The following is a 15839-nucleotide window of genomic DNA, read 5'->3' on the forward strand; positions in this document are numbered from 1 at the left end:
ATTTTCTAATGGTTAAGGACACCAGGTTCTTTTCATAAATAGTTAGGAATCAAAAAAAGTTTTATTCTAAAATTTAAATAATATTTATTTATTTATTTTTGTAAATATGTGAATATTTACATAAAATATACCATTCGATTATATTAGTGCGCATATATGATAGGATGATCAAATCTATATATGCAACTTTTCATTTGAATTCAAATAAATAGGGTGATATGCAGATAGAATCCGATTTACTAATACCGTGGTTGGATTGCGACACAAAGGTGAAGGAGCATTGACACTAAATTTGGCTTAGACTTGTCCATAAATATTTCTTTCATTGGTTGATGGTGATTGTGACCTCCTAATCTCTCTGCTAATATTATGATTTATGAGTACTCTTCACTTTCCATTTAGCCCAATCTGAATTTGCTCGAGTAAAGAAAAAAGTTGGGACCTTTGGTTCATCCCTTCATGAAAATTGAATTCGGATGGTTCAGTCAACAAAGAAGGGAGAAGATTTATTACATGCTTTAGTGCTCACCTAGAATATTCCTATGTGACCTTTTGCGGGACTCTCGGGTGTTCTTCACTCATCAATGATGTTGCGTTCATCAACAAGAGCTTCTCTGCGCTTCTTTCCGCACCAATCTCAATTTGGTACTCTTTCTCGTCCCAAACCCTTCCTTTTCCCCATTACTCTCTCTTGTACCACTGATATTGATGCCATCAAGGACAGACCCCATCTCGTAGATTCTATTAGGAATCTCCAAAACCTTGATTCTGCTTTGCATCTCTTTCACAAGATGGTTTCCGTAAACCCTTTGCCATCTGTGAAGGACTTTACCTTATTGTTTAGCTCTATTGTTAAGATGAAGCATTACACAGCTGCCATTTCGTTAATCAAACACTTGTTCTCCTTAGGACTCAAATCTGATACCCATACACTCAACATTGTTGTCAATTGTCTGTGCCGTTTGAATCACACTCCCTTTGCCTTCTCTGTGGTGGGGACGATGTTCAAAATCGGCTTGGAGCCCAATGTGGTCACATTTAGCACCATTGTTAATGGTCTTTGTATTGAAGGCAAGGTGGATCTTGCTATATGGTTAGCTGACCACATGGATAACATGGGGTATCAACCCGACGCCCACACATTTGGAGCAATTATAAATGGATTGTGCAAGATGGGCAACACCCCTGCTGCCATTGCCCTTCTGAGGAAGACGGAAACAAGAAACTGCAAACCAAGTGTTGATGTTACGGGTTATAACGCAATTGTGGATAGTCTTTGCAAGGATGGGCTGGTATCCGAGGCTTTGAGTCTATTCTCCGAAATGACAACAAAAGGTCTTCAAACCGATACTATCACTTACAATTGCTTGATTCAAGGACTCTGTACTTTCAGCAGATGGCAAGAGGCTGCGTCTTTACTCAGCGAGAGAAAACAAAAGGGAATTATGCCGGATACACATACTTTTAATATTTTAGTGGATGCTCTTTGTAAAGAGGGAAAGATTTCAAGTGCTAGAGCCACACTTGGTCAAATGGTTCGAATGGGAGAGGAGCCTAACGTTGTCACCTATAACTCAATGATTGCTGGTTATTGTGGCCAAAATCAAATGGAGGAGTCCATGAAAGTATTTGATTTGATGGTACACAAGGGATGCCTACCAGACGTCAACACTTATACTTCATTAATCCATGGATGGTGCAAGATCAAAAGGATTAATAAGGCTATTTATCTCTTGGATGAAATGATCAATAAAGGTTTAAATCTGAATGTTGTGACTTGGAATACTCTTATCCACGGATTTTGCGAAGTGGGTAAACCGTTAGCTGCTAAAGAATTGTTTTTTACAATGCACAAATTTGATCAATATCCTGATCTATGCAGCTGTGCCATTATATTGGATGGCCTATTCAAATGTCATTTGTCTTCTGATGCAATATCATTATTTAGAGAAATGGAGAAGAGTAAGTTGGATCTTAATATTGAAACTTACAATGTGGTGCTCCGTGGGATGTGCCATGCCGGAAAACTAAATGATGCACTAGAACTCTTCTCTTGTCTGCCAGCAAAAGGCTTGAAACCTGATCTATATACTTATACAATAATGATCCAAGGTCGATGTAGGGAAGGACTTGTGATTGATGCTGAAGAGATGCTGATGAATATGGAAGAGCATGGGTGCTTGCCAGATAGCTGCACATATAACGTCTTCATCCAAGGATTACTACGACGAAATGCTGTTCTGAAGTCAATAAAATATTTTCAGATTATGAAAGACAAAGGTTATGCAGCAGATGCTAGAACCATGGAATTGCTTGTAGGTTGCCTCTCTATGCACAAAGGAGAGAATGCTTTTCAAGAATTTGTGCAGAAAATTGTTTGAATATATCAATATAACCTCTTAGTTCTTTATTTGAATTGAGGTTTTGATGTTTGTGTAGAAACTGATACTTTCATGCTGCTTTTTGTTTTCAAATTGGACCCAGCAGAGCAAGAATCTCCTTCTTGAGAAGATTATGCAATGTATTATTCTAGTCATCTTCATGACTGTATCTCTTTTTTTTTTTTTTTTCTCACAACTCAATAGACAGTGCATGATGCTCTCAAATTCTTTCTGACAGCAAGAGCAAAGGGAAGACATCAATGAAAATATATTATATAAAATATATTAGATTTAATATGAGATATAATAATTAAAGGAAAAAAAAAAAGACAAATAGATCATGATTTTTTTAACTCTACATAAATTAGTCTTTGAGTAAATAAAAATGTAAAACATTTCTTATTTTTTAAAATATGAAATAACTAAGTTTTTTTTGTTTAAAATATATAAAGAAAAATAAATTATCTGAAATTTAGATATTTATATTTTAAAAGATAAAAGATATTTTTATATTTTTAATTGAACAACGCTAAATAAATATTATCATTTTTAGTCCGTACTTGATCAACAATAATTTGTACTTATATTTAGTTATTTACATATGTTTTATATATACGAAATATATAATTTGTATCTATATTTTTTAGAATTTTACATACATAAATTTATATAATTTATACCTATATTTTTTAAAATTTATATATATAAATTAATAAAATTTATTTATTAAAAATAATTTAATATTTATACTGACTAAATAATAACAAAAAATATTAAAATTTAATTGTCCTAGAGAATTTTTCATTTTAATTAGCGAAAAAGTTATTTATTTTTTTTCTAAGATAATTACTTTTATTTCTTGAATAAAGTTGGTCCAAAATCGGACATCACACATAATAATGACCCACATGAAAAAGTTTCACCAATCAATTAAACAACTATGTAATTGAAGTAATGAAAGAAATTGGTAAGGTCATCTTCAAGAAGGAAAAATGGAGAGGCAACAGGCCATGCACTCTTCCATGAGCTTTCGAGCAGCATGAACAACTTTTACCGGCAGCTTCCGCTTACTTTCAAAAATTTGCTCATTTTTGGATTTTCAAATCTGCCATGCTAGGTTAGCTACAAGTTTCTTTATCTCCTTCAATTGTCTCGTCCTTTGTTCTGATTTTGCGATTCTTCCCACCATCGCCAAGACTCATCAGTAACTGTTGGGGGATAAATACCCAATAGCCTCCAAGCTTCTGCTGAATCTGGACAGACCCACAAACAATGTGAAATCGATTCATCTGCTAAGTTACACCGCGGGCATATCGGGTAAACTTGGGGGATTCGAGTGTGGAGCTTTAATTTGACTAGTAATCCATTATGCATTAGCTTTTATAAGAAATTTTTTACCTTGGGTTGGCTTTTAAGACTCCATATTCCTAACTATATGGATTTTTTTTGGCACTGGATAGGAAAAAATTCCACTTGAGGATGATAAACCTAAAATGCGATTTTATAACCAGATGAGACTGAATAACTTCCTTTATTCTCCTTCAGCCAGGTAATGTAGTCTTCTCCTTCTACAATTTCTATGCTAATAATTGCCTCTGCTATTGCTGGATTGGAATATTCTTTTATTTTTGTTTGATTTCATTATCTGTTTAGTAGCATTAGTTCTGTAAACTATTGTGGAATGTATTCTGTATTTGCATTAGTTATAGGTGTTATGGCAGTAAATTTTTTGACCCATGAGTCCTGTGTAATACTTATCATGCTGCCTCGTCCTATTCTTTAGAGGATGCTTTTTTCCAGAATTTTTTTACCCTCCAACATGCTCTTCTAACCCATGAGGGGTTGGTTCCTGTCTTAGCCCGTAGAAAACTAGAAAATCTATAGTATTTACTTTTATAAATCTTAGAAATCAGGGAATTAGGTCTAGTCAGTAGTCTCCACCCTTGCTTAGCTAATATAGCAAGGTTGAAGGCTTTTAGATCTTTGAAATTGAATTCTCCTTGTTCTTTTGGCCCACGGGTAATTCTCCAATTTATCCACTGCATCCTCCTTTTGCTTCCCTTTTGTCTCTACTAGAATTGTAGAATTGCCCTCTAAATTTCTTCGAGCAGCATTTTTGGCAGCTTGAAACAATTTAAGGTGTAAAGTGGTACAACAGTTGCAATGCTTTTATTAACACCTCCCTGCCACTTGATGAAAGTAAAGCCCTTTTCCAATGTTAAAGTTTTTGTGTAACCTTATCCTTTATGTAATTAAATGTTGCCTTTTTACACCTTTGGATGACTGACGGGAATCCTAAATATTTGTCTTGATTGTCAATATGAGGAACTTGGAGTATGTTAGCTAGGGAATCTCGCGTATGCACTAGTGTATTTCTGCTAAAGAACACTGCTGATTTATCCAAGCTGACCTTCTGATCACTTATCTCCTCATAACTCTATAAAATATGAATTAGTCTCCGACAATCCTCTTTTGTAGCCTTACTAAATAGTATTGAGTCATCTGCAAAAAATAAGTGATTAATTTTGGGACATCGGTGATTAAGTCTCAATCCAAAAAATTTCTGTCCCTGTTTTTCTCTATGGAGCAGATGGAAAGTCACTCTGCATAAAATAGAAAAAGGTAGGGAGAGAGAGGGTCGCCTTGCCGCACTACTCCTCTACATGGTTTAAAGAAACCGTGAGGTTGACCATCCACAGTAACAGAATAAGAAACTGTCGTCACACACTTCTTAATCCAGTCCACTCATTTATTACAAAATCCCAACTTTCTCATCATAGACCATATGAAAGATCATTTCACCCTATCATATGCTTTACTCATATCGATCTTCAAAGCAAAATCATGACTCCCATATTTCTTGTTTTTTAGAAAATGCATGAATTCATGTGCAATTAATACGTCATTACTAATCAGTCTTCCTTTAACAAAAGCATTTTGTGTATCACTGATCAATCTATTCATAACAAACTGCAACTTATGCACCAAGATTTTGGATATAATTTTATAAAACACACTACTAAGGCTTATAGGTTTAATCTGCTTCATATTCCTAGAATTTGAAATTTTAGGAATTAAGCAAATATTTGTATAATTAAAAGCTTTAAGTAGTTTACCTCCAGACCACCTACCAACCCAATTGGGTCCACTAAGAACATAGAATTATATCCGACTCTCCACAGCACATCCTCCACAGTCGAGGAATTGTTCTTTGTCTCGCATAAGAACAAAATCTCGGGAGAATGAAATTTAAAAATTCCTTTGATGCTGTGAACTATCCGCGACAGTTCCACACTCCAATCTTTATGTCTCTTGGGGTGCCAAATTATGGGCGGCACCCTTTCCCTTTTCAGACAAATGTAATTTTTTCGAACATAGTTTTTTATTTTGTGATCCTTCACCAACATCTTCAGATTGTCGCTTAACCCTCGAAATTGATTTGAAAGAATATTTTCTCCTTGCTAGATATTTCATATTCTTCTTCCTACTTCCCTTATTACCTACAGATTCTTTCCCTACTCCAATAGAAAATACATAATTTAAATAGCTTTTTTGTATTTGTTTAGCTCTATTTTCTTCTACCTTCTCTTTGTCTCCAAGAATATGTTGATCCTCCCATGTATCTCCATTTTTTCTCGCTGTACTATTATCATTCTTTCTGCTCCGTACTTTATCTTCTTCCTCCCGCACCTGTGAATTATTATCCTGGACAGATAGATTAGCAAAACCTTTGATTAAACACACCGGTATTGGTTTGTTTGATCTCTCTCTCCCTTCTCCAGCCATGTTCTTTCAATTCGGGTGCGGATGTTCCTTTTGGTTTTCAGTTCTCCTCCCAAGTTGTTCAGCTCGTAGCCAAGGTTCTCACTATTCCTCCTGTTGACTTTCCTTCACCGAGTCCTCCAAATATTGGCTGCAAGCTCTGATTTCATGTCCTACATAGCCACAGTAATGGCAAAAGTTTCCGATTCTTTCATACTTGATTTGAATCTCTATGACTTTGTTATTTTTGCCTGCAATTTTTAAAGAGTGAAGTACTAACCCGGTCCCTGTCCATTTTTAAGAATGACAACGCGACCCCTCAAAATAAAATCGATCCACTTCGGTCCCTGTCCCCTGATTCCGTCACACAATGCGGTCTCTGTGGGTATTTTTCCGTCAACTCTGAATGGAAAATGCTGACTTGTCAGGTTCAGAAATGGACAGGAGTCTAATTGTCTCTAAATTTAAATTGGTTAGGGGTTTATTTGTCCTTATAATTTTTTAAACAATATTTTTTTAGATTATTTTTTTATTTATTATATTAATATTCTTTTTTCAATAAATTATTGAATATATGGTTTAATAAGTACAAACTAATTAATAAATTATTCAAATTTAAAAATATTATTTATTATAAAACTAAATAAATAATTCTTAAATATAATTTTTAAATATATAAATAATTAAATAACAAACATTAAAATTCAGTTAATATATTAATAATAATAACTCTATGATATACTATTAGTATTATGATCTAGATATTTTTTTACAATAAAGTAAAAATTAATTAACACATTATTTGATATATAGTAAAATATTTTTGAGTAATAATAAATTTAATTTTTTATCTCTTTAAACTAAATTAATAATTCTATTTGATATCTTTGTACTAAAATACACTATGAGCAAGCAACTAATACTAAATGAAATAATTAAAATATATAACCTTTAATGAAATAATTAAATACTAATTGAAATAATTCTATTTTTTATCTCTTTAATTGAATTTTAATATACTTACAATTTTAATTAATCTATATTATTCTTATATTGATAAATCTTTATCAATCTATAACCTTATGACCATATGTATTATTAATAGATTGATAATATTATTTATATTTTAAATTTGTTGAGTTTATAAATGGTCTCCATAATATATATATATTAGTAGTTTACTCATAGTGTATTTTTAGTACAAAGATATCAAATAGAATTATTAATTTAGTTTAAAGAGATAAAAAATTAAATTTGTTATTACTCAAAAATATTTTACTATATATCAAATAATGTGTTCATTAGTTTTCACTTTATTGTGAAAAATTATCTAGATCATAATACTAATAGTATATCATAGGGTTATTATTATTAATATATTAACTAAATTTTAATGTTTATTATTTAATTATTTATATATTTAAAAATTATATTTGAGAATTATTTATTTAGTTTCATAATAAATGATATTTTTAAATTTGAATAATTTATTAATTAGTTTGTACTTATTATACCATATATTTAATAATTTATTAGAAAAATAATACTAATATAATAAATAAAAAAATAATCTAAAAAATATTGTTTAAAAAATTATAAGGACAAATAAACCCCTAACCAATTTAAATTTAGAGACAATTAGACCCCTGTCCATTTCTGAACCTGACACGTCAGCATTTTTCGTTCAGAGTTGACGAAAAAATACCCACAAGAACCGCGTTGTGTGACGGAATCAGGGGACAGGGACCGAAGTGGATCGATTTTATTTTGAGGGATCGCGTTATCATTCTTAAAAATGGACAGGGGTCAGGTTGGTACTTGACTCATTTTTAAAACCCTTCTCAAAAGTAAAACCTTTTCTCAAAGGCTTAGTTATGTCCAATAGTATTTGAATTTTGAGAATTGTTTTTTTTTTCCCCTCATAGTGAACACATAAGCATCTATGACCTTTCCCATCTCCTCTCCTACCTTTCTCCCTAAACGTGCCGTTTTGTGTTGTTTAGGTAGTCCTTATATCACCCATATGAGAACCAAAGTAAATTCTTTTTCATTAATCTCAATCTACTGACCACTTTTGTAAGTTTAAAATGTAATTTTTAAACAGCCACGATTGCCCCTTTCTCTATTTGAACTAGGTCAATTTTCTTTTTAAAGAAAAATTGAAATAGATTTCTTCCATGATCCACCACCTTAAAGCCCTTTGGTTGTCTCCATATAGCATATAGCGCCACTTCAAGAGTTCTAGCACTGAATTGTCAGTCTGCCATGAGTATACCCACCAAGCTCTTTGTGCATTTTTTTATTCTTTTCTTAATATCTTCATCCTCAAAGTGAAAAATCTGATGCTCCTCATTATCATGCACGAATTTGTCGTGATTCTGATTAACAGTCGAAGCTGCTATGGTTATTTTTAGGCGCTCTACGAACAAACCTTATAAATTTAGGATTTTTCTGCAAATCCTAGCAGAGCAAGAAAATAACCCTACCAGCAGGGCAATTTTTTCTGAAGAATTAAAAGGGTTTTAAAAACTTATTTATTTTCAAATTAGAAACTCAAAGGATTTATTTTTTATTTTCTCGTAATTAAATTATAGAGTATTTAACTATTTTGGTCCTCAAAGAATTTTGGACCAAACACTTTAGTTCCCAACTAAAATTAATTACTCAATTGCTCCCTAACAATTAATTCCGTCAGTCACTTAGGTCCTTGGTTCCGTCAACTCTAATAGAAGACAAAATGATCCCTGATAACTCTAACAGGGGACAAAATGATCCATGACAACTCTAATAAGGGACAAAATAATTCCTTACCCCTTTGTTTGAAAACGACACTGTTCTTTCCTAATTCATACTCTACTTCTTCACCTTCACAGTATTCTTTTCCATCTTTTCATTCCTCCGATCCTCTTCAACTCCAAGATCAAGCCATGGTGTAACTGTCACATGTATCACACCTACCTCAACATGTCATGGACCACACACTTCCTAAATTTCTGTGACTGGTATACCCACCTCTTCCGCACTTCACCCACTAGAAGCATCCACTTCCACGTTTTCGGTAACATCACCTTTAATTCTGCCACATCCTCAAGACCAAGTTCCACAACTACCTCAAGGGCACGCTTTTCTCCACTCTCTGGTAAAAAATATAGATTGTTGGACATTAGAACATCATGAGAAGATTATTCTTCTACATCATATGCAAATTCTCATTTGAAATGGACCCCGAGTGCTTCATTCCTTCTTTTCCGGAGTCCAAGTTGGCAGACAGTTTCGATCTCGCATCCAAACTATCAGTACAACGAGCAATGTTGCCGTTGCCGCTCATAGAAACTGAAGCGATTACTGAACATTGATTCGGAGAAGTTGAAGGAAGCGATTGGAGTGGTGGACAATGTGATGATGGTGATAATAGGACAGAAGAGGAGGGAGATGCGACGACGACGACGGGTCTTAACAAATCAAACTTGCTATCTAGATTCAGGGATCCATCGAAGATGACAAGTACTTGAGAGACATAGTCATTAGTTTCTTGAGTATGAATTGGTTGAGAACAACTTGATGATTTTTCTTCTTATGAACATTGAAGTTGCAGAGTGTGCATTGTCTAGCTTGAAGTTACAGTATTAGACTGTTAGTGTTATGGGAGATATGATAGAAATTGGGAGAGAACAATGTCCTTTCTGACCAAAGGAGGTCAGAGACTATTTTGTCCTCTATTAGAGTTGTCAGGGACTATTTTGTCCTCCGTTAGAGTTAATAGAACAAAGGACATAAGTGACTGACGGAGTTAATTGTGAGAGACCAATCGAGTAATTAATTTTAGTTGAAGACTAAAGTGTCTAGTTCAAAATTCTTTGGGGTCCAAAATGGGTTAATACTCTAAAAATTAATTACGTCAGTCACTTAGGTCCTTAGTTCCGTCAACTCTAACGGAAAACAAAATGGTCCTTGACAACTCTAACAGGGACAAAATGATCCTTGACTCCTTTATTCGAAAATGACATTGTTCTTTCCCAATTTTCATTATATCTCGCATAATCCTAATATTCATACTCTCCTTCTTTACCTTCATAGTCTTTTTTCCCATCTTTTTCTTCCTCCTCTTCACCTCCAAGATCAAGTCATGGTGTAACTACCACGCGTGTCGCACCTACCTCAACATGTTATGGACCACACACTTCCTAAATCTCTGTGGCTGGTACACCCACCTCCTCCGCGACCCACCAGAAGCATCCACCTCCATGTCCTCGATAACAGCATCACCTCCAACTCCGACAACGTCTACCACATCCTCAAGACCAAGTTTCACAAATACCCCAAGGGCACGCCTTTCTCTACTCACCAGCATATAGATTGTTGGACATTAGAACATCATGAGAAGATTCTCTTTTGACATCATATGCAAATTCTCATTTAGAATGGACCCCGAGTGCTTCGTTCCTTCTTTCTCGAAGTCTAAGTTGGCAAACAGTTTTGACCTCGCATCCAATTTATCAGTACAACGAGCAATGTCGTCGTTGCCGCTCATATGAAAACCGAAGCAATTACTGAACATTAGTTCGAAGAAGAAGCTGAAAAAAGCCATAAGAGTAGTGGACAATGTGGTCATGGAGATGATAGGCAGAGGAGGAGGGAGATGGCGGAGACGACGACGGGTCTTAACAAATCATTCATAGGATCCATCGAAGACGACAAGTACTTGAGAGACAAAGTCGTTAGTTTTCTGAGTATGAATTGGTTGAAAACAAGTTAAGAATTTTTCTTCTTGTGAACATTGAAGTTGTAGAGTGTGTATTGTGTGACTTGAAGTTACAATGTTAGATTGTTAGTGTTATGCGAGATATGATGAAAATTGGGGGAGAACAGTGTCCTTTCCGAACAAAGGAGGTCAGGGACTATTTTGTCCCCTGTTAGAGTTTTTTGGGACTATTTTGTCCTCCGTTAGAGTTAATAGAGCAAAGGACCTAAGTGACTGACAGAGTTAATTGTTAGAGACCAATCGAGTAATTAATTTTAGTTGAGGACTAAAGTATCTAGTCCGAAATTCTTTGAGGACCAAAATGAATAAATACTCTAATTGTTAAAGACCAATTGAGTAATTAATTTTAGTTAGAGACTAAAGTGTCTGCTCCAAAATTCTTTGAGGACTAAAATGGATAAATACTCTTCTCTAAATTATATTTGACTCTGTTTTATTTACAATGCGGTGCGGTTCTGTAGTCTGTACTGTCTCCATTGACGAAGAAGCTCGAAAAACCAAAATGGAGGAGCAGAAGAGGGTTGCGCAGGTGGAAGCGGCGAAGCAGAGGTGCAGCTCCGTCATCGTCGCTATTCAGCACCTGCCACGTGGCTCCACCAACATCACCGATTCATGCAGGCGAACACTCCTCAAATCCGCACGTGCCGAGCTCTCTTTCCTCTCTCGTCCCTCTTCCTCTTCCACACCCCTCAGGTAATATTTGATTCATTCATGGTTTGATTTTCACTGGTCAATATTCACCTGGATCCTCAACGTTATGTTCATACTACAATTAATTAGAAAAAAAAAATTGTTTTTTCTTCTTTTCAGTACATAACAGTTTACTTTGTGTGGATGTGGGAACATAGGGTGAAGAATTATCGAGGTTTTGATAACTTAAAAAGTGTTTGGATCATGTTTTCATTTTTTTGGTATAAGTGGTCTTGATGAGAGTAAGTAACTGTTGTTGTATGCTTGATTGCTTCATAATTTTCTGAGTGTTTGTATGTGACAACAGTGTCAACATTGGGCACCTTGAGGCAGTTGTATATATTCTTCAGCAGCCTTTTATAACCGGAGTTTCTCGAGTTTGCAAATCGATCCCACTCGTACCTTCAGCTAGAAGTAATGAGCATTGTTGTTCCTCTCTGAAAGACATTCATGTTGATATAGTGTGTACCCTCAATAGGAAGCCAGTTTGGATTATAGTATCTGATAGAAATCCAAAGTACATTTCTTGGAACAGATGTCATAGAAGTAAAGGATTAAAATTTCGCGTTGAACAAGTCCTTGCTGCTGCCCGGTCGACCTTATCTTTAAGACCTTCTTCGGTTATTCTTTTCTTTGCCAATGGGCTTGACAACCATGTTCGCAAGAAACTTCGGGATAATTTTGCGGCATCTGAAATTGGCTTGCAGTTTTCGGTTTTCAGTTCTGTTGCATTGGAAGAAACGGAAGGTGACTGGATAAATGTTATTGCAAGATCATATAAAGATGCATGTGTCCTTGAAATCGACCCTGCTGTTGACAAAGAAGTTGCTTCAAATACAAGTTATAATGGCCATGGTTCAGGTGCTGACTCTTCTCAACTTGAGCTTTCAGTAGCAAAAGCTGAAACTCAGGTGCACCTTTTAGAAGAGAATGCCAAAAAACTAGGGCTTTCAGTACGGAAAGCTGAAATTCGATCAAAACCTTCAAAAGAGAATGCTGATACAAACTTAGGGGATACATTCTGTTCAATTGTTATGGGAATGAAACAAAACTCCTTTAACAGAAGAAATTCTGAATCGACTGAACCTGAAAACCTTTCATGTGAAGGTAATCTAGTAAATTTTGATACAACAGCTCTAATAGCTTTTGTATCGGGGATTAGTAATGGTGGTACAAAGAAACTGTTGGCCACTCCAGAATTTGAACTGAGACAACGGTTCAAGGGAAACTATGACTTTGTGCTTGGCCAAGTGAGTTATTGAGATTTCTGCTACATGCTTCTTGTTATCTAATTATTGTTGACAGTATATGTGTATAAGTTATTGGGGCAATGGGATTTTCATGTTCTTACTTTTTGCATGCTTGTTTCTATGCTCATTTGATCCTTGCAGTTGACTCCACTTATTTGTAAAATGGCTTTATTGTTTTTCTTATTGAATGTGAACTTGATGAAATATGTGATGAGCAACCTTTATTTTGTTATGAAACAGAATCATTTAAATTCCAAAAATTTTGTATTCTGAAGGCTTCAATGGTCTAGTTTTGAAGTTACAGTAATATTTTGATTCTTATTTTAGCATTGGAGCGTTACTTGTTCCTTGATATTATTTTCATGTTGACATTTTGTTTGCATTATCTAAATCCCAGGTAACTGTGTCCTACTTTTAAGATCCTATCCCTATTTATTTTTGAGGGAGTTTAGATGTACCCCTGAATTAACTTATTCGCCAGTTGTGTTATTTTCGATATTGCTGCCTTGAAATGTTGTAAGGCCTTTGTTAATTCCTCTTTGGCTTAACTAAGTATATCATCCCGTACTTTTACATATTTCATTAAATTCATTGTATTGGCTAACTTTTTATTCATTTTTTTCTTCTAATGGGTAGTTCTCTAAAGAAAGGTTATACAGTGGAATAGTTCATGGTGTTAAACATGTGCATTTTATATAGCTTCATAAACTATTCTGGCTTTTATCGGCATCAAGTGAATTGGCTAAATCATTGCCCAATTTTGTTCCCAGGTAATGTCCGAACTTGAAAGTCCAATCCATGTACAATTTGGTAAAATCTTATATGGGAAAACAGGAATAATTTGTCAGAGTGTTAATACGGAATTTAAGGAGTTGGTATTGATGTGTGGAGGCCCCAATGAGAAACTCAGAGCTGAGAAGCTAATAAATTGCGTCAGGTCAGTTTAATGAGCTATAGTATCTTCATCTCACCCAGTTTAATATTTGGAAAAGAAAAAAATTGCAATGGAAAATTATTGTTTTTAGTATGTATTAGTTTTCTGATCATGGATACATCATCTGTTTTACGAAATTATTAGGCGTGTTTGACCATACTTATGCAGTTGCACTTTTAAGGGACTTTTTTCCTAACCTTTTATTTGTTGCGAAGTTCACCCTTGAAAGTTTATTTATTGATTATCTTTTTATTTTATTTTTTAAATTGATAATCCTTAAAATAATATTTGCAATAACAAACTGGAGGATCACCACAGGGTTGTTCCTGATACACCTTCAGAACGCATGATGAGCCTCCCAACCACAAGGAAGCTGGCATTGAAAAACAAAATTGTCTTTGGCACTGGTGATCATTGGCATGCTCCCACTTTAACTGCAAATATGGCATTTGTCAGAGCAGTTTCACAAACAGGGATGTCACTTTATACTATTGAGCACAGACCAAGGGCCTTAACTGGTGACTAGTTTCATGCATTCTTGACAAGTCTTGAGGCATTCATTCTCACATAGAAAACCAGGTAACAGTGTTATCTTGTCAATGACACATAAAATGGGCAAGAGGAAAGAAACTTATGAAATTATCCTTTCTCTAAATCTATGCCATTCCATTATCAAATTGTTCTTTTGAAACCAATTTTTGGTGAAGGGTACTTTTCAATTTCAATTGGTTCAATGTAGAATGATGAGACTTCGTAATTGGCATCTGCTTGCAAGATGTTTATAACAAATACATAAGCATTGAGATAATAAAAACCTAGGCTTAGCTGAAGTGTCGCGTAGAGATACTTGAGCTCAAGTAACTATAACTACACTTTAATTTGTAAACTAAATTTTTAGCTTACCGCTATCTATACATAGTTTTACACTTTCCTTAAATGAGTATTACACAGAAAGAATAGCTTATCTGTAAATGTAAAAATAAATAATAATTAAAAACACAACCAATTTTTTAAAGAACTGTTAATATAGCTATTTATTTTTATCATTATTAGTTTGGTAATAATAAAGCTGTTTATTGTTCAGAGAAGTCTAAATCTTGGAAACAACATGAAATTTTGCAACTATAGGATAATATTCAGAGCATAATGCCAACTGAAAAGGAATTTTTCATTACCACTGATAAAAATTCAACCAATGCTTTCTTTCCTCAGTTCCAACCTCTCAAGCTTGATGTCTATTGTGGGGGGACTTCAATGGAATGTCTCCTGTCTGCTGTTGTAACCAGCAGTGGGATCTTCAAGGTGCTTGCAGACTGTACTTGTCCAGTGAAGGGCACATTAACCACTGTATTGTTCTGATGATCTTGGAAAAACTGTGGCATAGACCTTTCACATAGTCCAGTGTTTTTGTATCAATCTTGGTCCTTTCTCACTGTAAATATTTGTATCTGGGTTGTGTGCTTTGGACTTCACAACAAACTCTGCGTTGTCATGTGAAAAGTTAGTCTAAGATTACTTATCCTGTGCTGTCAGTTCAGAAGTTGGGAAGATTTGACTGAAGATTAGGTAATGGATTCAACAAGGGGAAAGTGCACTTGCAAAAGCAACCTCTTTAAGTGTATTGGCATAGATTTTTCGTAATGGAGGATGATATGAACTCATGCCGTGCCCCTTGGGAACTACCAGGGGAGCTGTTGGTGGTCATGGAATCAAGGTGCTTCCACCTCTACACTGGAGATCCTATCTTTGATTATCTATCATAAATATCAAAAAGGGTGTTTCTGTAGTTTCATCTTTTTGTGATTACATTATTACAACCTTTAGCTCAGTTCAGTTGAACAATGGATGAAAATAATGTAATGTTGCTGCTCTATGTTGAGCTTCCTTATCTGACTCTGACTTGTGAAAATACCGTTAGCGTTCTTTTTAAAGGAAACAACCTATATACTTTTTGGTTGAAATACATATAGTTATAGTTCAGTCTCCCTAATTTTTATTGTGCAATGAGTTGCTGCCATTTTACATCCTTTTGGTGCTAATGCTTAGTACCAAGTTATGCC

The 15839-nt window shown here is 34.7% G+C and overlaps 2 protein-coding genes across 2 annotated transcripts; both read left to right on the plus strand.

The window, feature by feature from the left end:
- Nucleotides 1–294: 294 nt before the first annotated feature.
- On the plus strand, nt 295–2557 carry LOC107644640 (uncharacterized). Its single transcript, XM_021103118.2, has one exon. It carries the CDS (start codon nt 585–587, stop codon nt 2379–2381), a length of 1797 nt encoding a protein of 598 aa, XP_020958777.1. The 5' UTR covers nt 295–584; the 3' UTR covers nt 2382–2557.
- An 8782-nt stretch (nt 2558–11339) lies between these two features.
- LOC107644642 (uncharacterized) lies at nt 11340–15764 on the plus strand. Its single transcript, XM_016348542.3, has 5 exons — nt 11340–11598; nt 11903–12845; nt 13616–13782; nt 14098–14358; nt 14992–15764. Exons 1-4 carry the CDS (start codon nt 11348–11350, stop codon nt 14303–14305), a joined length of 1569 nt encoding a protein of 522 aa, XP_016204028.2. The 5' UTR covers nt 11340–11347; the 3' UTR covers nt 14306–14358; nt 14992–15764.
- The last annotated feature ends 75 nt before the right edge of the window (nt 15765–15839 follow it).

The sequence above is a fragment of the Arachis ipaensis genome, chromosome B5 (assembly GCF_059453495.1).
Source record: "Arachis ipaensis isolate K30076 ecotype BB chromosome B5, ASM5945349v1, whole genome shotgun sequence".
NCBI lineage: Eukaryota > Viridiplantae > Streptophyta > Magnoliopsida > Fabales > Fabaceae > Arachis > Arachis ipaensis.